The sequence below is a fragment of the Danio rerio genome, chromosome 13 (genome assembly GCF_052040795.2).
Source record: "Danio rerio strain M-AB ecotype USA chromosome 13, GRCz13ab, whole genome shotgun sequence".
In the NCBI taxonomy this organism is placed as follows: domain Eukaryota; kingdom Metazoa; phylum Chordata; class Actinopteri; order Cypriniformes; family Danionidae; genus Danio; species Danio rerio.
This window is the reverse complement of record NC_141033.1, coordinates 9,120,850-9,145,000: the sequence shown is the minus strand read 5'-3', so window position 1 is coordinate 9,145,000 and position 24,151 is coordinate 9,120,850. Positions and strand designations below refer to the sequence as shown.

Below are 24,151 nucleotides of genomic sequence, written 5' to 3'. Positions count from 1 at the left end.
TTGAGATTTTTTGGGTAACACTTTTTATAACTGCACACTATGAATCATTTATGAGGCATTAGCATCTAGAGAATTCATTATCTGTTAAGCATTAACTCTACATTAATAAATGTTAGTACGCAGTTAATAACTGCAGCTACAAATGCTGTATTCTTGACTTATAAGCACATTTTTAATGTGTTTAATAATTGTATTTTCATACTTAGCTAATGGTTTATTTTTCATTACTAAATTAAGTATCAAATTATTTACAAACTGTTTGTATTTAAGAGTAGTTGAGGGTTTTTAGGATCATTCAGAATGAGTTAGTAAATGATTAATAAACTATTGAAACCAACGTTTATATGTGTTATTATTCAGACATATACTTATAGTTAACTAATATGTTAATAAATGCTTTATTAACTCAACTTCATGCAGTTTTGTGACCTAATCTAAATTGAGGACTTTTGATGCTTTATAAATCCCTTATAAATGACATTTAAAGGTTCAGTATCAAATGAACAATAATATTTGCAATCTTTTCTAAAAAGTAAAATTAATGTAAAGTTTAAACTTTGCCAAATAACAGGAGTGTCAAAATACGACATAAATCTGGATAAAACAACAACAACAATATAATAATTTAACAGCATAATAAGATGCACTGTTTAAATTCTACAGTGATTTTAGATAAGGTTGCAGGTTTATTTTTCATTTGAAGTACAGTTTCATTTGAATAATGTAGTTTAGGTCATTTTTCCTGTTTAGAATTTAACTGAGCCTTTATTTGTCATTTATATGGGATTTACAAAGCATCAATAGTCCTCACTTTAGATTAGGTCACAAAACTGCATGAAGTTGAGTTGATAAAGCATTAATTAACATACTAACCATTAATATATTTCTGAATAATAAGATATATAAATGTTGATTTCATTAGTTTATTAATCATTTACTAACTCATTCTGAATGATCCTAAAAACCCTCAACTACTCTTAAATAAAACTGGTTTGTAAATAATGCAATACTTAATTTAGTAATGAAAAATAAACCATTAACTAAGTATGAAAATACAATTATTAAGCACATTATATAGGTGCTTATAAGTCAATAATGGAGCATTTGTAGCTGCAGTTATAACCTTCGTAATGATGTATATTAATGTAGAGTAAATGCTTAACGGATAATGAATTCACTATTTGCTAATGCTTAGTAAATGATTTATAGTGTGTAGTTATTATAAAGTGTTACCCCTTAGGTGAGCCATTAAATGTCACTAAGCTTTATAGAAGTGTCATGAAAATTATCTAGTCAAATATTTCTATAAAATATTATTCTCTCCATTAAAAAGAAATTGGGGAAAAAATAAACAGGGGGGCTAATAATTCTGGCTACAACTGTATATTTTGGTGTATCTGAACAAAGCAATTTTATTAAACAGATATATTTCTGAAAATAATTTGTTTCTTTAGAAATAGAAAGATAATAAATTTCAATTCATGCAAAATATTGGGGAAAAAAATTACAAACTACAAAATTTAAACAAAATATTAGAAATTCTTTGTTTCTCTTGAATTTAACTTTTTTATTTCATGTTTTACATATAAACACAACATATAATATGTTAATATTTTATATGCATATATTTAATATATTTACATATAAATATAACAGGCATAAAACATATACATTTGGGTCTACTAAATTTGGACCATTATCATAAGTTATTTGGTTGATTATCTCCTGATTTGGGTTCAGTACCTACCAATCTAATGTATATGCACAAATATAATACTGTAAAGCTTCCTATAGAAAATATTAATTTACATGAGAGATTTGTCAGGGATGTACTCATATATGCTGAGCACTGTATATTTATAAAAAGGGCTAATATTATTGACCTTAAAATTTTGTTTATTCCAGCCAATATATATATATATATATATATTAGGGATGTAACGGTATTGTAAATACCGTCATACCGCAATATTACATTTTTTCGATATTACCGAAGTCGCATGACTCGGTAAAACTATAGGTCTTCTGAGAAAATTTGCTCAGGTGAATGAAGCGAACGGGAGGTAGCTGAAACTACATTTCCCATCAGCCCAGGCGTGGCCATAATCCTTTGCGGTCTGTTGTTGCGACAGATCCAGTAATGCGGAAATGGAGTGTGCTGCTAGTAGCGGAGATGAAAAAAAGATGGAAATGATCGAACCTAAAGCGGGTGTTGTCGCCGCGCGCGTGCTGAATAGCGGTGCTGTCGCGCGCGTTCTGATCAGCTGTGTTGTGGCGCGCGTATTGTAAAGCGCCGAGGGGGGGTTGAGCGCGCATACTCAAGAGAGGTGTTGTCGCGCGCCTACTGAAGGGCTGGACTGGACGGAGGTTGTGTCGCGTCGCGGGGGCACTTTTGATCGTTTTGGAAGGGCATTTTCTATCCAAGACTAAAAAGGGCATGTGCACTGCACAGGTTGAGCCCTATGTGTGCACGTGCCTGCAAGTTGGGGAATACGACTAATAACAGTCATGGGGACTGCAGAAACACAGCACACTGTTCAGATTGATGCAGACATTGACTTGTACCGCAAAGAGACCTCTATCTCACTCATGGTTTGTCTTCTCAAGTGGGGGAAAGAGGATGCACAACGTTACCCACTGCTGTCAACCTGGGCCAAGTCATATCTCTCTTGTCCCAGAAATCTCAGTCCCAAATGAGAGGGGTTTTTTCTGTTGCAGGGGACATTGTAAATGCCCAGAAATACCAGCTTTTACCAGATTATATTTATATGATAATTTTCCTTTAAACCCATCTCTATCTAAGTGAGTGAGTAATTAAATGTTGAATGTGATGAGTTTTCAACAATACTAAATTGAAACTTTATTTTTTTACATGGTTTAATAATTTTTTGTTATTAAAATTGAAGTTAGTGTTTCAAAGCTTACAGATAGATGGCTAATTTGTATGTCATTGACACTTTTGGCACTTTTTTGGAGTATTTTCAAAAGTTTTTTTTTTCCTGTAAATGATTCAATAAATACCGTACCTAACATTCATACCGAGGTATTACCGTACCGTGAAATTCTGATACCGTTACATCCCTAATATATATATATATATATATATATATATATATATATATATATATATATATATATATATATATATATATATATATATATATATATATATATAGGAAATACTGTGAAACTTTCCTTGCTCTGTTAAACATCACTTGGGAAATAATAATAATAATAATAATAATATTAATACTACTACTACTACTACTAATAATAATAATAATTAAAAATTTGTAAAAATCACAGGAGGGCTATTAATTTTGACTTCAATTTTTAATTCTGCTCTACTCATAGGTGCCCTCTCCCCATTGGATCAAGCTGGTGAATTCCTTCAAAACTACACCTCGGTTCAGTCATAACTTCTTTAAATAGAGAAATCAGTGGTGTGATGAAGATTGTGGCTTGGGTGTGTGAACTATGCAGGTCATTGCAAGCTAGCACAGAATTAGTTCTCAACAGCACAGGGAATTGATATTGTACGTCTTTTGTCCAAAAATAGCAAAGATGTGTGCTCTGATTGGCCAGATATAGAGAGAAAATGGCCTAGCTTCATACTGGTTACTACAGTGAAGATGAGTAATGAAGGGCCTGACATTATCCAGTCACAATGAGAACAGAGCGTGGAGGCAGAGCTAATGTTAGCACACATTACTGTGGGTTGTAAAAATGTACATACTGCATGTAAAGTAATTTGCTCATGCTAAGACTCAATAACCATTTACTCGTCACCTATTTTCTTGATAAACTTCCAGTTGTAAAACTAACATGAAAAAATGTTTGATGTGCATATACAGTTTATTAGTCTCAATTTTTCTTTTATTTAAGAGCAGCTCTGGAGTCAAACCTGATGATCATGACTTCACGATGAACATCATTTGAGATTGATCAGAAGACAGTGACTAACTGATTGTCTGTACATGTTTTAATGACTAATCTGCCAGATCTGTAATATACAGTGTATTCGGAAAGTATTCATAGCGTTTCACTTTTTCCACATTTTTTTGTTACAGCCTTAATCCAAAATGGATTAAATTAATTTATTTCCTCAGAATTCTACACACAATACCCCATAATGACAATGTGATTTGTTTTTTTAATTGCTGCAAATTTATTAAAATTAAAAAACTGAAAAATCACATGTACAGAAGTATTCAAAACCTTTGCAGTGAAGCTCTAAATTGAGCTCAGGTAAATTCTGTTTCCACTGAACATTCTTGAGATGTTTCAGCAGCTTCATTGGAGTTCACCTGTTGTCAGTTCAGTTGATTGGACATGATTTGAAAAGGCTTACACCTGTCTATTTAAGATCCCAGGGTTGACCAAATCAACCCAAACCAAGCAAGAAGTCAAAGGAATTGTCTGTAGTCCTCTGAGACAGGATTGTCTCAAGGCACAAGGCAGGGGAAGGTTACAGAAAAATTTCTGCTGCTCTGAAAGTTACACAGTGGCCTCTATTATCCGTAAGTGGAAGATGTTTGAAACCACCAGGACTCTTCCTAGAGCTAGCCGGCCATCTAAGCTGAGTGATCGGGGGAGAAGGGCTTTAGTCAGGGAGGTGATCAATAACCCGATGGCCAATCTGTCTGAGCTCGAGCGTTCTTCTGTGGAGAGAGGAGAACCTTACAGAAGGACAACCATCTGTGCAGCAATCGACCAATCAGGCCTGTATGGTAGAGTAGCCAGACGAAAGCCCCTCACCGCCTGGGATTTGCCAAAAGGCATCTGAAGGACTCTCAGACCATAAGAAACAAAATTCTCTGGTCTGATGAGACTAAAATTAAACTCTTTTAAATGCCAGGCGTTACATTTGGAGAAAACCAGCCACTGCTCATCACAGGTTAATACCATCCCTACAGTGAAGCATGGTGGTGGCAGCACTTTAGCATCCCTCTACCACCCCGACACCTCACCTCTTAAACATTTAATACCCGGGGGGAGTGTTTTGGGGCCGGGCTAGACACTTCACTCGAATTCCAACTTCTCTCTATTCCCTGATAAGGGGAATAACACGAGTTGGGATGTCTTCCCCGAACTCAGAGCCTTCTCCCCGGACAGCACGCCAAATACGCTTTATTCTTAAACATCCGTAAGTGTGAACTTGTGAAACATTATAATGAGGTTAGGGGGGAACAACTCTGCCTCGGCACGGTTCAAGGCAAACATAAAGAGTACGCCCTTAATGTATTTGGTTGCCTGACCATTCCCCTATGTCTCTTTTTCAATGGTGCTGAATGGTTTCTCTGCAGTCAAATGTCTTTGCTCTGTCCCATCTCGGTGTGTGTAGGTGTTTAATCCTTTTTCAGGCACTTTCTACTTCTCCATTTGAACGCTACTTCTCGGATACTAATGTAATTTCAAGCTTTTGCTTTGATTATTTAAGGGCGACGCCGTGGTGCAGTAGGTAGTGCTGTCACCTCACAGCAAGAAGGTCACTGGTTTGAGCCTCGGCTGTGTCAGTTGGCGTTTCTGTGTGGAGTTTGCATGTTTTCCCCATGTTGGCATGGGTTTCCTCCAGGTTCTCCGGTTTTACCCACAAGTCCAAAGACATACGGTACAGGTGAATTGGGTAAGCTAAATTATCAGAGTGAATGAGTGTGTATGGGTGTTTCCCAGAGATGGGTTGCAGCTGGAACGGCATCTGCTGCATAAAACATTTGCTGGAAAAGTTGGCGGTTCATTCCGCTGTGGCGACCCCGGATTAATAAAGGGACTAAGCCGAACAGAAAATGAATGAATAAATATTTAAGACAACATCAGTGTGAGTACTTGATGTTGGAAATGTCTGTGCCATGCAGAGTGTGTGCGTACGGATTTGTATCACTCACCAGGTGCAGCAATATATGGTGTCCTCTTGGGTTGATGGCAAGAGCCTCATCGTACAGGCTCTTGGCCTCTGTGTCATTGCCCTTGAGCTCGGCCACCCAGCCTTTCAGCAAAAGCACTGAATGTGAGGTGGGGAAGAGTGTTCCTGCTTCCTGCACACAGAACTGAGCTTCCTTCATCCGCCCATCAGCAATGAACAACTCCCCTGGTCGACATAATACAAACAAAGAAGAAAATGATGAGATCAGCGTGAGATAATTTGTGACTACAAAAACTATATATTTTAGTTACAACTTTCCTTTCAATTAATAGAGAACACTACTGTAAATATTGATGTCTTACTGATATCAACAAGTGCATAAAAATATATCTTTATGAAACATATTAAGTTCATGAGAGTGACACAACTATCTAAAAAGCAGCACTCTTAAAGATGTATCTGCTACCACACAATTACCTCTCACTCAAAGTAAAAGAGTGAACACCATCATGCCCAAACATTTTAGACTGTGGTTCACAAGGAGAATTACAAAAATTGTAGCATTATGTTCTCTCTGGATGATTAAAAATGTAGATTTGGCCACAAATACAGCTATAGCAATATATTTCTCCTCCTACCCAAAATCTTGAGCACATGCTCATAGGATATTCAAGGTCATGTCTAAATAAGGCCATGTGTGGAGGAATGTTTAAGCATATGCAGCTCTACCCTAGCATTTCGGATTCAACACTGCAAAAAAACTATTTTCACATCACTTGTTGCCTGCTGTGTGCTTGCTTACCAAAAAAACAACAACTGGATGGACAATTTAGGCAGACATTTCACCAAAAATGATTTTTTTTTTGTTTGAAATCATGTGAATGTCTCAAATATACACTCTATTTCAGCCTTAAGCTGCCGTCACGTTCACTGTTTGACAAATTTTGGTTAACCAATCATTGGTAGTAATCAGGAAATTTCATTTTGAAAATAAGGAAGCTGAAATTTTGAAGAGGCTAAAGATTTACAGATTTATTAAAACCTAACTTGGTTGACTGTGACACATTGTCTTTTTTTTATTTTTATAAATAATACACACAAATTAAGTGAGTTTTTCCTTAAAACAAGCAAAATAATTTGCCAATGGTGTAAGCAAAATAATCTTGTTTTTCCTTTAAACATACGATTATTTTGCTTACCCTATTGGCAGATTATTTAGCTTGTTTTAAGGAAAAACTCTCTTTAATTTGACATATTATTTCTTAAAAAAAGACAATATGTTTTGCTTGTCTAGTGTAAACTAAAAACTAAAACTACACTACTACACACATTTCTGTAACTACATTAAAGTAAATCTTAAAAAAGAAGTAGTTGGACTAAAATAACAACTCAAATCAAACAAATAACAATTAATGGAACATTTTAGGAAAAATAAAAATATAAAAAAGAATGTCACTTTAAAATGCTATTATTATTATTATTATTATTATTATAATGAAACGCAAAAAAAAAAAAACTAAAATAAACCCAATTTAAAAATGCTGTTTCATACTTGGCTACTACCAGGGCTTGACATTAACACCCGCCAACCTACCAACTTAACATTGATTTCAGCTGTGGTGGGTTAGAGAGCCGCTCCCACCAGCCACATTAGCTGGTTGAAAATAAAATTTAAATTGTTGCTCATCGAAAAGCAGCATGACTGACAAAATAACTATTATTAAAAGAAAGCAGGTGAATACCGAATGAGAGGATGATCATGCACACGGTGAGACACAGGCTTTCTTCATTCACTGACGAGGGCTTTTAAGTAAACTGGAGCGCGCAATATTTATATACACACGCACACATCACATCAGCTGTGTGCAAGTGTATATAAATATTGCGCGCTCCAGTTTCCTTGCGTGAAGCAACATTGCCTGCAAACGCAACCTGTGCAATCAGTTCTCTTTGAAATAGACTGAACAAAAAGTGAGGCTTGTGCACTAACAGTCCTGCTGCTTTCAAGAGCTCGAGATTTTTTGTAAGTAGCAGCAGTTACCACCTTCGCTTTAACCGTTCTTTCAACAGATTATTAGCAAGCCAAACGTTAACCAAGTGCAGTTTTTTATTTATTTATTTATGGTTTAATTATTATCCTTTACATTAACATCGCTTTGATAGGAGATTAACTTCCCATTTATGTATAGTTAACTGATGATCTGGAAGCTTTAGCCTGGACAGACGACTATGCGTACTTTTAGATACGTGACAATGATTCTTTTTAAAATGTCATTTTCTTAAAGGAAGATTTTGTGAATAAGAAATGCATATATACAGCCACATTTTGCTTGGTTTTATTGATTTTTTAAATTAAAAAAAAAAAATTTGTAGCTAGGAAATATTTAGTTATTTGTTTATTTATTTTTGGTGTGGCTAGAAAAACATATGGAAAATCCTTAATGTTGAGCCCTGAAAAGTCATGTGAAATAAGAACTAATTGCAATGTGACACTATGAAACAACAACCCATTCACTAATGCTCATTGAACAAGCTAATACACAGCACACATAACATAAAAACTAAATCAAGTAATTTTAGCATGTCAAAGTCAAATATATGCATATAAAATATATTTTCCCAACAACAAAATTGTGGCTAGTGAAAACGGCGAGTGGCAAGTAATGTTGGAAAACTACTAGCCACAGTGCCTGGGGATCTAAAAAGTTAATGTCAAGCCCTGACTACTACACTACTGATAATAAAAAATGAGTTAATATGTATTTATTGTTTTTGGTTTTGTATATTTAGTATTTTCATATACAAAAGAATGCAAACACACATCTTTTATACTCTGAAATTTGTTTTTGCTGAAAAGTTCAATGCTGAAAATGTAACAGTGGTGCCACTATGGTTATATTTGCATAATGAACTATCGCAGGTCTTCTTTCGGCTAATTATTTGCATAGTGAGATGTGATAGGTCTTTCTTGCATCCATTTAACCATCTATAGCTGCATTTGCAGAGCAAACAGACCTTTCTGTTGATTTTTGACAGCCAATACATGCTGGGGTGTCATCACAACAATGGAATTAAAATATACATGTTCATTTAAATATTAGTATAAACACAATATATGTTCATTTACAATATATCACTTATTCTAGGATGTTATTTTGATACATAGTCCATCGCCCAACATTGACTTCTTACAAATGACAGCTAACAGCACAGCTGACAAACTCTGCACGGTTTAGCTTAAACCCCAAACACATTATCAGACTATTTGAGTCCTTCAAGTTCTTTATAACCTGCAGAGAGGTGTGTTGAAAGGTTAGAACAAAACTCTGCCCACCAGAAACTGAGTCTGACACCCCTGGCTTACAGTATTTACACTCCAAAAATGCTTTTCTTTCTTAGATTTTTTATCTTGTTTCTAGTCCAAATATCTACAAATTGTAGCACTGAGCACAAAAAGAGCCAGACACAGCAAAAGTTTTTTTCCTCAGGCCCTCTACCTTATGAACAGTTAAATATTCCCCTACTGTTCAATAAATAAGTACAATACTTTCTCATACGCACTTGTACACAGCACCCTATATCAATCTACAATGCAATACTTTCTTCATTCGCATTTGTACACAGACCCTTATAACCTGTATATTTATAACAAATCTGCACATACAATTCAACATCCAGATTTCTTGACTAACTGCATCTCTGTTTAGTGCTTATCATCTTCTTTTTCACATTTACTTTGTGTTGTCACTTGTCACTTTATGTACACCGGAAGCTTCTGTAGCCAAAACAAATTCCTTGTGTGTGTGAAGCACACTTGGCAATAAAACCGATTCTGATTCTAGAAACAAGATTAAATAATCTAAGTAAGAAAAGCATTTTTTGCAGTGTAAAATACTGAATACAAAATAGAATGTGTTCACTCGCCCTAACTATTTTGAACTATATCAGAATGACATCATGCCCATTTTTTAAGCCATTTGGCTGCTCTGTGTATGCTCTCACATTCACATTTGAACGGAACCAGAATACGTCCCATTTTAGACAGGAAATGAACCCATGCCAGAGGAATGCTGGGAATGGGAACAAGAGGGCACAAACACCCAGTTTAAGATCCCTGGGAAACTTTTGTCATGCTGAACTGCATATAAATATCGCAAAAATAACATCAAAATAATGTCATAATACGTCAAGTACTTCCCAAATGTATTTAAGACAACATGAAATAATCACTCAACTTGAGTACAGTAGAAAAAAGTTGCCTTTGCAAACAAACTCCTTTACTCAAATTTTAAGAATTGATTTAATTCTAAATAATCTGATTAAAGTTACAGAAATACTGTAAAAGGAAACAATGTATTTAAAAAAAATGGGTAAGTTTACAACAAGGTTCATTAGTTAATGCATTTACTGACATGAACTAATCATGAACAACACATGTACAGCATTTATTAGTCCTATTTAAACATTTACTAATGCATTATTAGCATTCAAGTCCATGCTTGTTAACATTAGTTAATGCACCGTGAGTTAAAATGAACTAACAATGAACTACTGTATTTTCATTAACTAACGTTTATTAACATGAACAAATACAGTAGTAAATGTTTTGTTCATTGTTTTTTCATCTTAGTAAATGCATTAATTAACATTAACTAATGAACCTTTTTGTAAAGTGTGACCAGAAAATGTTTAACTGTTATACAAGGCTATTATAGTTATTGAAAACGAATGAAAAAAACGCACATTTTTGTTAATTGAATTAAAAATAAAAACAGTTTAAAATAACTAGAACTAACTGAAACTGTATCGTGTACATCTATAATTAACTGAAACTGTATTGTGTCAGTACATACATAACTAACTAAAACTAACTAAAATTACAGCAAAAACGTTCTTTGTTTTCGTCTTTGTAAATGTATTTAATACATAAACCTGCTGCATGTCTTTTAGAAGTTCATCTATATAATTCGGGCTGTATCTGACCCATGTGGCACCTCAGAGTCTGTGATGCCATTGACCAGATTAAGCCAGTTTTTCTCCAGTCAGTCCTCCATGTTGCTCCCCAACAAAAACAAAGAGTGGACATGACTGCAGCAAGGTGACAACTTTAAATACAGAGACTTAAAAGTTAATTTAACACATTTGTGTCCAATAATGGGTTTTATTTCTGTGTTAGTGACCGAGATTGAGAACGAATCGTTCTTTTTAACTTGATCTTCTAAGCATACCGGTTAAACGAGTTCACCAAATCGAACTGAATCATTCGAAACGATTCACGTCTCTGGTAAGCACTCCTAACCACAAACTACTTGCTTTTTCAGACATCCCAAGACTCCCGGAAGTTCCGGAAGTATCCCGCAAATTCATAGAGACTCCCGGATGCTCGCAAATGATTGATAATCTTCCGGAAATCGTGCGTCTCCCGACTGGTCCTGAATCACGTCGCGCCCAACTCACCCCCACCGCTCTTCAGGTACATCGCACCCAACTCACCCCCACCACTCTACAGGTACGTCGTGCGCACACGCCCCCATTCAGATACGTCGCGCACCATCATCACAAACTCTGAGCCTGAGATCAGATTTGAAAAGCGATGAACCGATAATACTGCGCATGCGTGATTCAGTGAACCGAACACAAATAGTACATTACAGCCTGCTGTGACTAAACTAAACTTAAACAACTGCAGCGTGAGTAAACCGATGGCTTAAATGAGAGGATCTGGTGAAATGTAAGTTTATTTCATAACAGAATATTGTAAGGGAATTTATAAAAGTGAATCATGCTTCAGTTGGGTTGCAAAATGTAATTGTAAGAACCTTTTCAGATCATGGTGATGATTTAACTGACTGAAAGTATGATTGCTGACTACATAAAGTTGAAGTCAAAATTATGTTTAACAGAGAAAGGAAATTTTCACAGTATGTCTGACAATATTTTTTCTTCTGCAGAAAGTCTTATTTGTTTTAATTCGGCTAGAATAAAAGCAGTTTTTATTTTTTCAATTATGAATAAAAATTATTAGCCCCTTTAAGCTAATTAAAAAACAGTCTACAGAACAAACCATCGTTACACAAGAACTTGCCTAATTACCGTAACCTGCCTAGTTAACCTAACTAACTAAGTTAAATCTTTAAATGTCACTTTAATCTGTATAGAAGTGTCTTGAAAAATATCTAGTCAAATATTATTTACTGTCATCATAGCAAACATAAAAAAAACTGTTATTAGAGACCAGTTATTAAAACTATTATGTTTAGAAATGTGTAATAAAATCCTCTCTCTGTTAAACAGAAATTGGGGAAAAAAATAAACAGGGGGGCTAATAATTCTGACTTCAACTGTATATTTGACATGTTGAGTCCAAATATGGCAGGATTGTCATGAAAGATCTGGTTCACGTTAAAGATACGAACTTCCCATCACTACTGTGTATTTAACCTCAGAAGCGGCCTTGCACACATAGTTAATTTAGGGCTGCTTTCTTGTGGGCTGTTGTATTTGAATTTAAGGATGTGTAGATGGTAGGGGTAGATGGTATTGTGTCAAAAATGTAGCCTATCTTTGGTTGAGTTTTTATTATCCAACATTTATTCTTATGATTTTGAATCTTGCACCACACAAATATGCTTATTTAAAACAAACCAAAAAAACTAATACTAAAACGAATAAAAACTAAACTGGAACTAAGCAATTTCAAAATAAAGAAACTATTAAAAATGAGTAAATCTAACCCTAAAAACTAATTAAAACTAACTGAATTTAAAAAACAAAAAGTCAAAACACAATAAAAATGAGAACTAATGAAAAATCCAAAACTATTATAATCTTGCTGGTATACTGATGGCATACAGTACCTGCCTGGAGCCAAATCCTTTCAAGAGTGGTCCAAATGTAGGCAGGTCCATGCTTATGGGCAGAGCTGATGGCCGATACCTCTGACATGGCCTGTTCCAGACGAGACACAGCTAGAGATGGAGCACTCTGAGACCCTGGCGACATGATACACATTTACATTAACATGCATGCAATCTCACTTACACACACAAACAAACACGCACACACACCTAAGTTTAAAGTGACTTCCTATAGACGCAATGCTTCATTACACTTACCCTAAACCCTAGTCTCACAGGAAACAATGTGCTTTTTTACATTTTCAAAATACGTCATTCTATGTGATTTATGAGCCGTTTTCCTCATGGGGACACAAAAATGTCCCCACAAGGTCAAAATTTAACAGTATTGCTATTTTTGTGGGGACATTGTGTCCCCATTATGTAACAAATGCAAGGAACACACGCATGCCTGCTCATACAAGCGCACATATACTCATTATGCACACCAGTCTCTGTCTCCTGGAAGTCTGGAAGGGTGAGATGGAGGCCGCTGGGTTTTCTGCTCAGTGGGCCTGGTTCAGGAGGTATGCTATTAGAGTCATCTTCTTCACTGAAAAAGAGAAGAAAATATTAATTTACTACATCTAATACACACACATTCACACCTGAGAGAGATGTAGCATATTACCTGGGTCGGGTAAAATCATAGCGACTTTGCCACAGCTGCAACATTTCTGCACAGGTCTGTAAAGCTGCACCCGGACCAAACAAAACCTGCTCCAGCTTCACTTTGGTAAAGAGAAGACTAAAACAACAATGAATGAATGAATAAATGGGTCAGTCTGTCTGTCTGTCATATCCATCCATCCATCCATCCATCCATCCATCCATCCATCCATCCATCCATCCGTCTGTCTGTCTCTCAGTCTGTAGTATCTATCTATCTATCTATCTATCTATCTATCTATCTATCTATCTATCTATCTATCTATCTATCTATCTATCTATCTATCTATCTATCTATCTATCTATCTATCTATCTATCTATCTATCTATCTATCTATCTATCTATCTATCTATTTATCTATCTATCTGTCTGTCTGTCTGTCTGTCTGTCTGTCTGTCTGTCTGTCTGTCTCTCTGTGTCTGTCTGTCTGTCTGTCTGTCTGTCTGTCTGTCTGTCTATCTATCTATCTATCTACAGTATCTATCTATCTATGTACAGAATCTATCTATCTATCTATCTATCTATCTATCTATCTATCTATCTATCTATCTATCTATCTATCTATCTATCTATCTATCTATCTATCTATCTATCTATCTATCTATCTATCTATCTGTCTGTCTGTCTGTCTGTCTGTCCGGTATCCATCCATCCATCCATCCATCCATCCATCCATCCATCCATCCATCCCATCCATCCCATCCCTATCTATCTATCTATCTATCTATCTATCTATCTATCTATCTATCTATCTATCTATCTATCTATCTATCTATCTATCTATCTATCTATCTATCTATCTATCTATCTATCTATCTATCTATCTGTCCGTCCTTCCCCTTCCATCCGTCTACAGTATCTTTCTATCCATCCATCCATCCATCCATCCATCCCTATCTATCTATCTATCTATCTATCTATCTATCTATCTATCTATCTATCTATCTATCTATCTATCTATCTATCTGTCCGTCCTTCCCCTTCCATCCGTCTACAGTATCTTTCTATCCATCCATCCATCCATCCATCCATCCATCCATCCATCCATCCATCCATCCATCCATCCATCCATCCATCCATCCCATCCATCCCTATCTATCTATCTATCTATCTATCTATCTATCTATCTATCTATCTATCTGTCCATCCTTCCCCTTCCATCCGTCTACAGTATCTTTCTATCCATCCATCCATCCATCCATCCATCCATCCATCCCTATCTATCTATCTATCTATCTATCTATCTATCTATCTATCTATCTATCTATCTATCTATCTATCTATCTATCTATCTATCTATCTATCTATCTATCTATCTATCTATCTATCTATCTATCCGTCCTTCCCCTTCCATCCGTCTACAGTATCTTTCCATCCATCCATCCATCCATCCATCCATCCATCCATCCATCCATATCTATCTATCTATCTATCTATCTATCTATCTATCTATCTATCTATCTATCTATCTATCTATCTATCTATCTATCTATCTATCTATCTATCTATCTATCTATCTATCTATCTATCTATCTATCTATCTTCCATCATACCCCTTTGATAGTTTACTTGCATTTTAAATTTTTCTTGCTTTTCAGCTTGAACCAGTGTGACTCAGATAACCACTGGCTAAACTAAGCCAGGTCATTCAACTCTAGCCTACTTCCTTTTCTTTTTTCACCATTTCGGCCCATTCTCTGTAGACCCTCGAGATGTTTGTGTGTGAAAATCCCAGTATTTCAGCATTCAGATTATGATTCTCAGTTTGAACATCAGCAGTTCATCTTAACCTAGTTGCTACCATTTGATTGGATAAGATATTTGGGTCAACACATGAACAGATGTACCTGATGCAAATGTGAGAATAAGTAGGCAAGTAACTAGGGAAGTAAGTAATTAAATACAGACATACATATAAACATATACAGTACACAGTATATATAGATGCTCATGTTGTTTGGAATGGCTCGGTGGTGAGTAAACAATGAGAGAGTTTTCAATTTGAATAAATTATTATTTAAATAGAAAACGTACATAAACACTTACTTGAAGTTGTCCGGGTGCTGGTTAAGGGCAAGTTTGAGCGTATCAAGAGCATGTTGGTAGTGTTTCTGGGCACTCAGAAGTAGAGCCAGAAGATGTAGGGAGTGCAGATCATCTCCACGAACATTCAGAGCCAACTGCAATGGCTCCATCGCTTCTGACAACTATCCCAAACACAAGAGGCCACATCAGGGAACAATACTAAATTTACTGTTAAACATACAGCAAGAATATGATTATATAAGATCTAGATAAGAACTACTGATACAATCATGTGATTTTGAGAGCTGTTTAAGCAAAAATGAAAAAAAAATACACACTCAGTAAAAATAAGAATTATTGTAAAAGTATTTTCTGACAAAAATCGGATATTCTGATGCTATTATGCGGGGGCTGATGTTATCAAACTAACCTGTCGAACCAGAGCAAACTGCAGAGATAGGTAGAAGGAAATCTGAGGATCTTGAGGGTCCAGTGCATGTGCTCTAAAGTTAGAGTAAAATTAAAAAAGTTTAAAACTTACATTTCTTTAAATAAATTATTCAATTACACATTAAAATGACGGTTAAAGGGATTTCTGTCAAGATACCAACATTAATTATAATTAATGTGTTGTCAAGATCTACAGTAAGACATTACCGTATACAGAAATACAGTCTTATGCAAATGCTGGCCACCCCTGATAATTTTCATAATTGCAAGCCATGGCTTGCTGAGCTTTCAAATCAGCAATTTCATTTGGATATATTTTATACCCTAGGGAAACAGAAACATATCAATTCTGACACAGCATTTATTTAATCAACAGATGCAATGCAAAAGTCGTAACAAAAACAGACAGGTGCAATAATTTGGATACCCCAACAGAATAATGACATCAATCTTTTGTACAGCCACCTACAGCAACCTGTAGATGTTTATTGGGACTGGGATGGCCATTCTAGATCATTGTATCGTGTCTGAGCATGAATTCCTTGCTAGATCTGGAACTGTGGTTCCTTCAGAAACGTCCAACCCTGCCGTAACTTCAGCCTCTTGACTGATCCCTAAACATTGTTCTTCAGAATCTGCTGATACTGGGTGGAATCCATGCAACCTTTAACTCTGACAAGGTTTCCAGTTCCTGTGCTTGCTCCACATCCACACAGCATATTGGACCCTCCACCATATTTTACAGTAGGAAGCAGGTTCTTCTCCTAGAATGCTTTGTTACTTTTCTGCCATGCGAAGCGTCTATTGTTGTTCACAGTATCTTTTTCCAAAATTATATAGGCTTGTCCAGTTAAGCCTATCTCAAACACCTTTTCTTGTTGGCAAAACAGAAAAGGCTTCTTCTGAATCACCATCCATTGAGCTGTTATTTGTGAAGAGTGTGCTGAACTGTGGAACGATGTGCAATTACATTATTAGCAGCAAGATGTTTCTGGAGCTCTTTGGAGGTGGTCTGTGGTTTGTCTGTGACCATTTCAGCCATTCTTCACCTTTGCCTTTCAGATATTTGTCTTGGTTTAGCACATCTTTCCTTCACAAGAACTGTTGCTGTGGCCTTCCATTTTCTTACTATATTCTGACTGTGAAGACTTTAAACCTTTGTGATAGCCTTTTGCATTCTTCTCCTGAATCACATTGGTGAATTATCCTAATATTTAGGTCATTAGGAAGTTCTTTTGAGGTTCCTATGTTGCTACTTTCTGGTTCACAATAAGGTGAAGCACAACAAGCAATCAGCTTGTCTTAAATATCCTTTTTCATGATTGGTTGCACCGGTGTCAGGATTGTTAAGGTTCACTGAGTCACTCAAATCAATTTTTGTGTTGTAATCAATCAGCATTGAGTGACTACAGGTTTCAATTTAATTTCATCTCAATACTGCTACAATAAGGATTTCAGCCTGAAAAACATGACATTATCTAGCTTTCTCTAGAAACCAAATGCATTTCACTGTGATCATCTCTCGAAGAGCACATAATTATGCAGCCACAGAGGGGTGCCCAAATTTTTGCATAAAACTCTATGTCTAGGTATATCAAGATTTTCAATCTATGACACCTTATGCCTAGTTCAGACTGCGTGATTTTAGCCCCGATTTTGGCTCGCCGACAGGTTTTGAGAAATCGCCGACAAATGCCTGAAATCACAGGCAAATCGCTGCTCGTGCACGTGAGTGACAATCACACAGTATGAACTTTCAAAGACGCGATCTGAGAGAATCGCCGATGAGTCGCCGATGCCTGTGAGATATTTGGCATGCTAAATATCTGGAGCTGTCGGCGATTCAAATCATGCCGTGTAAATTGAGTTTTGACCTAAAATAACATCAGCGATCGCCTACAGCCAATGATAGAGCAGCTTTTACTTGTGTGTGCGTGTGTGTATATCTGCTGCAGGCCAGCGGGAGGCTGGGGGAGAAGTTAAAAGCGATCTTTTTCGGTTTATTTGGACCCACGAATTGGAGGAAAAACTAGTGGAGGTTTGACAGGACTCAAGAGCAACCGTGTCTGTTTGACGTTTCATACAGAAAGAAATTAGTTTATTATCAATGTTGAGGAGAAATTGCTAATTCCCTTTAAACCCAGGTGAGCAAACATGTACATGTTCTACCCCATTAAAGGCTTCTTTCTCATTATGTAGTTAATAACAAAAGATATACTACGTGTTTTTGGCTGTGAGACGTAGTTTGGACGAAGTTGTCGGCGATTCATCCTATAGTAAAGTCAATGCAATGTGAAAGCCCCTGTCGCCGATCCATCTTGCAGTGTAAACAAAGCAGCAACGAAACGCAAGCCCAGATAGTCAAGCAGTGTGAAAACATCTGTAACACGACTACTTTGAAAATCATGCAGTTTGAACTCGGCATTAAAAACATAGTATCAATGCATTCTATGGCACATTTAAAAAAGATTAATTAATAAAGTTACGACTTTATTGTGAATAGATATAGAAAATAGAAATAGACTGTTTCTACAATCCATTCACAATTCACAATTCACCGTCTTTCGGATGAGACGTTAAACCGAGGTCCCTACTCTCTGTGGTCGCTAAAAATCCCAGGATGTCCTTCGAAAAAGAGTAGGGGTTTAACCCCGGCATCCTGGCCAAATCTGCTCACTGGCCTCTGTCCATCATGGCCTCCTAACCATCCCCATATCATAATTGGCTTCATCAATCTGTCTCCTCTCCACCAATCAGCTGGTGTGTGGTGTGCGGTCTGGCGCAAAATGGCTGCCGTCGTGTCATCCAGGTGGATGCTGCACACTGGTGGTGGATGTGGAGATCCCCCCCCATTGTGTAAAGCGCTTTGAGTGCCCAGAAAAGCGATATATAAATGTAACGAATTATTATTATTATCATTATTATTATTATTAATTGAAAGGGTATAAAAACTGGGCCCCAGCATTTAGGGGAAAAACAACTAGTAAACTCAGAAAGAAATAAACAAAATACACTCAACAAAAATATTATACTTTTTTAATAATTACTAATTTATGAACAATATTGCTTCAATTTTTCATGAGCTGAACTCAAAGATTTTTTTTTTTCTGTTAACACAAAACTCTCAAATATTCTTCCCATGTTTGTCTGAATCTGTTAGTGAGCACTTCTTTCCAAAAGAATCCATCTAAAGTTGTTTAATATTGGCAGGAACTGGAACAAGCTGTCTTATACACTGATCCAGATCATCCCAAACATGCTCAATGGTGATATATGATATGTATGCTGGCCATGCAAAAACAGAGATGTTTTCGTCCATCCAGGAATTGTGTATAGATCCTTGCAACATGGGACCATGCAATGTCATGATGCAACATGAGGTGATGTTTGTGGATGAATGGAAAAACAATAGGTACGATCCCAAACATGCTGCCTTGATCCTCCCTATACGTGATCTATCGATGAAGAGAACACCTCTCCAAAGTCCCGGATGCCACGCAAGTCAGTTACAACGACAAACTGAACTGCAGTTAGAGCGAGACCCCTATAAGGGTGAAGAGCTTGCAGATTCTATGATATGGTTTCCGACAGTTTGTGCAGAAATTCTTTGGTGACTGGTCTTAGATGATTGTTTAGGTAAAGAAGCTGGCTGTAGACATTCTGGTAGGTGTGGTTACACGTGGTCTGCAGTTGTGAGGCCAGTTGAAAGAAAAGACCAGTTGAATGCAAATTCTCTTAAACACCTTATGGTACAGAAACGAATGGTAAATTCACAGGTAAAAGTTCTGGTGGACATTCCTGCAGTCAGCATGCCAATTGCACACTCCCTCAAAAAGAAGACCAAATCATGGATGAAATGGCAACGTGAGCAGGGCTTAACACAGATTTATTTATGTGTGAACAATATTTGAGAGAAATAGGCCTTTTGTGTTTATAGTAAAAGTTTCAGATCTTGAGTTTAGCTCATGAAAAATGAAAGCAAAAACAAATGTATTGCATTTACAATTTTGTGTAATGTTGTGTTGAAAATTGTGTTTTTATAATCACATTAACTGAATTTGTCAGCAATTCCACATAATTTTTTATAAAGACCAAATAACAGTCATGAGATTATTTCTAATTGTATTCTTCTATTTACTGCATGTGCATTTAATTCAATTAAATTTCAACAAAGGACACAAAGACAGAAGCGAATGAGAAAAAAATCTCAATATATTTTGATAAAATAAAAAATTGCTACCACATAAAAATAAAAATCTGCTTAATTAAAATAGTAATTCATTAAAGCTTTGTAGTCAACTTTAAATTAGCAAAGGGTCTCAACCTAGTTCGCAAGCACACATGCTAAAATGCATGAGATAAACACCAAGCGTACCTGCGTAGTGACTGCAGAGCTCTTCTGTTGAACTCATCGCAATCTGCTTTCAGTGTGGCTGCAAACACAGTTATACAGTGAGTCATGGCAGACATGAGGGAACAGAGAGCAGCTGAGGACAGATGCATGTCTGGATCATTTATTTAGGTTCAGAGAAGGATAATAACAGTTAAAAAGCAGGCTTACCATCAGAGGCCTGCAGACTACGGCACAGACCTATGGCCAGATGAGCTCGAGCAAGGGACTCCTCGGCACAGTCTCCTAAGGCAACTACACCCGCTGACAGGGATACCGCGTCCTCCAGCTGACATGACACACACATTTAAACATGCATTAGATGTGTGGATGACTTGTATGAGCACTTGCTCATATTTTATGGTGTGAAATACTTGAGGTGTAGCTAGTGGTCAAAGTTTAAATGGTTTAAAAAAAGGAGAGAGAGAGCGAGAGAGATCATCGACCATCAACATTGACGACTTTAGGCCAAATCACAATCTAAATAAAAATGTAATGAATCAATTATCATGTAAATACATACATTTGTGATTTTAAAATGTCCTGCAAAAGCTATTAGTCAAAGGTTTGGAATAAACTAAATTTTTAATTAGGGATTTTTGGATCTGATTACGTGTATAAATATATATATTTATATATATATTAGGGATGTAACGGTATTGTAAATACCGTCGGTATTGTAACGGTATTGTAAATACCGTCATACCGCAATATTAATTTTTTTCGATATTACCGAAGTCGCATGACTCGGTAAAACTATAGGTCTTCTGAGAATTTGCTCAGGCGAATAAAGCGAACGGGAGGTACCGAAAACTACAATTCCCATCAGCCCATGCTTGACCATCATCCCTTGCGGTCTGTTGTCGCTACAGATCCAGTAATGCGGAAATGGCGGGTGTTGTCGCCGCGCGCGTACTGAATAGCTGTGTTGTCGCGAGAGTTCTTATCAGCTGTGTTGTCGCGCGAGTTCTTATCAGCTGTGTTGTCGCACGCATACTGAATAGCGGTGTTGTTGCGCGAGTTCTTATCAGCTGTGTTGTCGCGCGCATACTGAATAGCGGTGTTGCCGCGCGAGTTCTTATCAGCTGTGTTGTCGCGCGCGTACTGAATAGCGGTGTTGTCAGCACACTGTTCAGATTGATGCAGACATGAGACCTCTATCTTACCCATGGTTTGTCCTCTCAAGTGGGGGAAAGACAATGCACAACGTTACCCACTGCTGTCAACCTGGGCCAAGTCATATCTCTCTTGTCCCAGAAACCTCAGTCCCAAATGAGAGGGTTTTTTTTCTGTTGCAGGGGACATTGTAAATACCCAGAGATACCAGCTTTTACCAGATTATAGTTATATGATAATTTTCCTTTAAACCCATCTCTATCTAAGTGAGTGAGTGATTAAATGTTGAATGTGATGAGTTTTCAAGAATACTAAATTGAAACTTAAATTTTTTTACATGGTTTAATATTTTTTTGTTATTAAAATTGAAGTTCCTGTTTCAAAGCTTACAGATAGATGGCTAATTTGTATGTCATTGACACTTTTGGCACTTTTTTGGAGTATTTTCATAAGTTTTGTTTTTTTCCTGTAAATGATTCAATAAATACCGTACCGTGACATTCATACCGAGGTATTACCGTACTGTTACATCCCTAATATATATATATATATATATATATATATATATATATAGACACACATATACACAGCTGATACTCTGTTTTCAATATACTGTTAGAATTTGTATTATGGCAAGAAAAACACAGCTTAGTAAAGAAAATCAAGTGGCTGTCATTACTTTAATACATGAAGGTCAGTCAGTCCAAAAAATTGAGAATACTTTAAAAGTGTCACCAGGTGCAGTCACAAAAATCAACAAGCACTACAAAGAAACTGGCTCACATGTGGACCGCCCCAGGAAAGGAAGACTAAGAGTCACCTCTACTGCGAAGGATAACTTCATCTGAATCACCAGCCTTAGAAAACAAGGGTTAACAGCAGCTCAGATTAGAGACCAGGTCAATCCCACACAGAGTTCTAGCAGCAGACGCATCTCTAGAACAGCTGTTAAGAGGAGACTGTGTGAATCAGGCCTTCATGCCAGAATATCTGCTAGGAAACCACTGCTAAGGACAGGCAAAAAGGAGAAGGCTAAAAAACACAAGGAATGCACATTAGACCGGAGGAAATCTGTGCTTTCTGATGAGTCCAAATTTGAGATCTTTGGTTCCGACCATTGTGTTTTTGTGCGATGCAAAAAAAGTGAACGGATGGACTTTACATGCCTGGTTCCCACAGTGAAGCATGGAGGAGTAGGTGTGATGGTGTGGGGCTGCTTTGCTGGTGTCACTGTTGGGGATTTATTCAAAATTGAAGGCATATTGATCCAGCATGGCTACAGTGTCTTGGAGCGACATGCTATTCCATCTGGTTTGTGTTTAGTTGGACCATCATCTATTTTTGCAACAGGACAATGATCCCAAACACACATCCAGGATGTGTAAGGGCTATTTGACCAAGGAGAGTGATGGGGTGCTGCACCAGATGACCTGGCTTCCACAGTCACCGGACCTGAACCCAATCAAGATGGTTTGGGGTGAGCTGGACCGCAGAATGAAGGCAAAAGCGCCAACAAGTGCTAAGTATCTCTGGGAACTCCTTCAAAACTGTTGGAAGACCATTTCAGGTGACAACCTCTTGAAGCTCATTGAGAGAATGCCAAGAGCGTGCAAAGCAGTAATCAAAGCAAAAGGTGGCTACTTTTAAGAATCTAGAATAAGTATACGTATTTTTATTTTTAACGAGTAGCAGTGCGATATGGCTGTATATTGGCACTGGTGGGAGGAGTGCGTTGGCATGAGCGCCTTAGTCCCCCCACCAGTGCCGATATACAGCCATATCGCACTGCTAAAAGTGTGATATTTCGTTTATATAACAGTTTGACGGCATAATTGTGTATATAAAAACAAAATCAATCATGAAGATTCTCAAAAACCCTTTTGTATGAGGAACCACTTTCTTCCACATTGGATTTAAATCATAAGCTGACAGTTGAGCAAGCTGAGCCAGCATCTTTTAAACTTTAGATCTGTAGTGTCTGCTTGTTGCTGGCTGTATGTGGGTGGAGTAATACACAAAGGGTAAAGAGGCTGTACGGGTGCTGATATTACATAAATATATCACGGCTATCAGCCAATCAGATTCGAGAACCAGACTGAACTGTTGTATGAATATATATATATTATATATATATTCAATTTCCCCAATATATACACACACACACACACACACACGGTTGAAGTCAGAATTATTAGCCCCCCTGAATTATTAGCGCCCCTGCTTGTTTTTTTCCCCAATTTCTGTTTAAAGGAGGGAAGATTGTTTCAGCACATTTCTAAGCATAATAGTTTTAAAAACCTATCTCTAATAACTGATTTATTTTATTCTTGCCATGATGACAGTAAATAGTATTTGTCAAGACACTTCTATACAGCTTAAAGTGACATTTAAAGGCTTAACTAGGTTAATAAGGTGAACTAGGCAGGTTAGGGTAATTAGGCAAGTTATTCTATAATGATGGTTTGTTCTGTACACTATCAAAAAAAATTTGCTTAAAGTGGCTAATAATTTTGTCCCAAAAACGTTTTTTAAAAAATTAAAATAGCCGAAATAAAACAAATAAGACTTTTTCCAGAAGAAAAAATATTATCAGACAAACAGTGAAAACTTGCTTGTTCTGTTAAACATCATTTGGGAAAAATTTAAAATCAAAAATCAAAAATCAAAAGGGGGCTAATAATTCTGATATTATATATATATATATATATATATATATATATATATATATATATATATATATA

At 36.6% G+C, this 24,151-nt stretch overlaps 1 protein-coding gene across 6 annotated transcripts in view; it reads right to left on the bottom strand.

Annotated features, from left to right (window-relative positions):
- The window catches only part of ttc7a (tetratricopeptide repeat domain 7A), a 65,628-nt gene that overhangs the window by 6,119 nt on the left and 35,358 nt on the right, over nt 1–24,151 (bottom strand). For all 6 annotated transcript variants that reach the window (XM_087278021.1, XM_087278023.1, XM_087278022.1 and 3 more), the window contains 8 exon segments: nt 20,466–20,583; nt 20,280–20,337; nt 15,885–15,957; nt 15,476–15,636; nt 13,391–13,507; nt 13,209–13,312; nt 12,721–12,855; nt 5,886–6,088 (listed from right to left, as the gene is read on the bottom strand). In XM_087278021.1, the coding sequence (XP_087134147.1) occupies nt 5,886–6,088; nt 12,721–12,855; nt 13,209–13,312; nt 13,391–13,507; nt 15,476–15,636; nt 15,885–15,957; nt 20,280–20,337; nt 20,466–20,583 (969 nt within the window).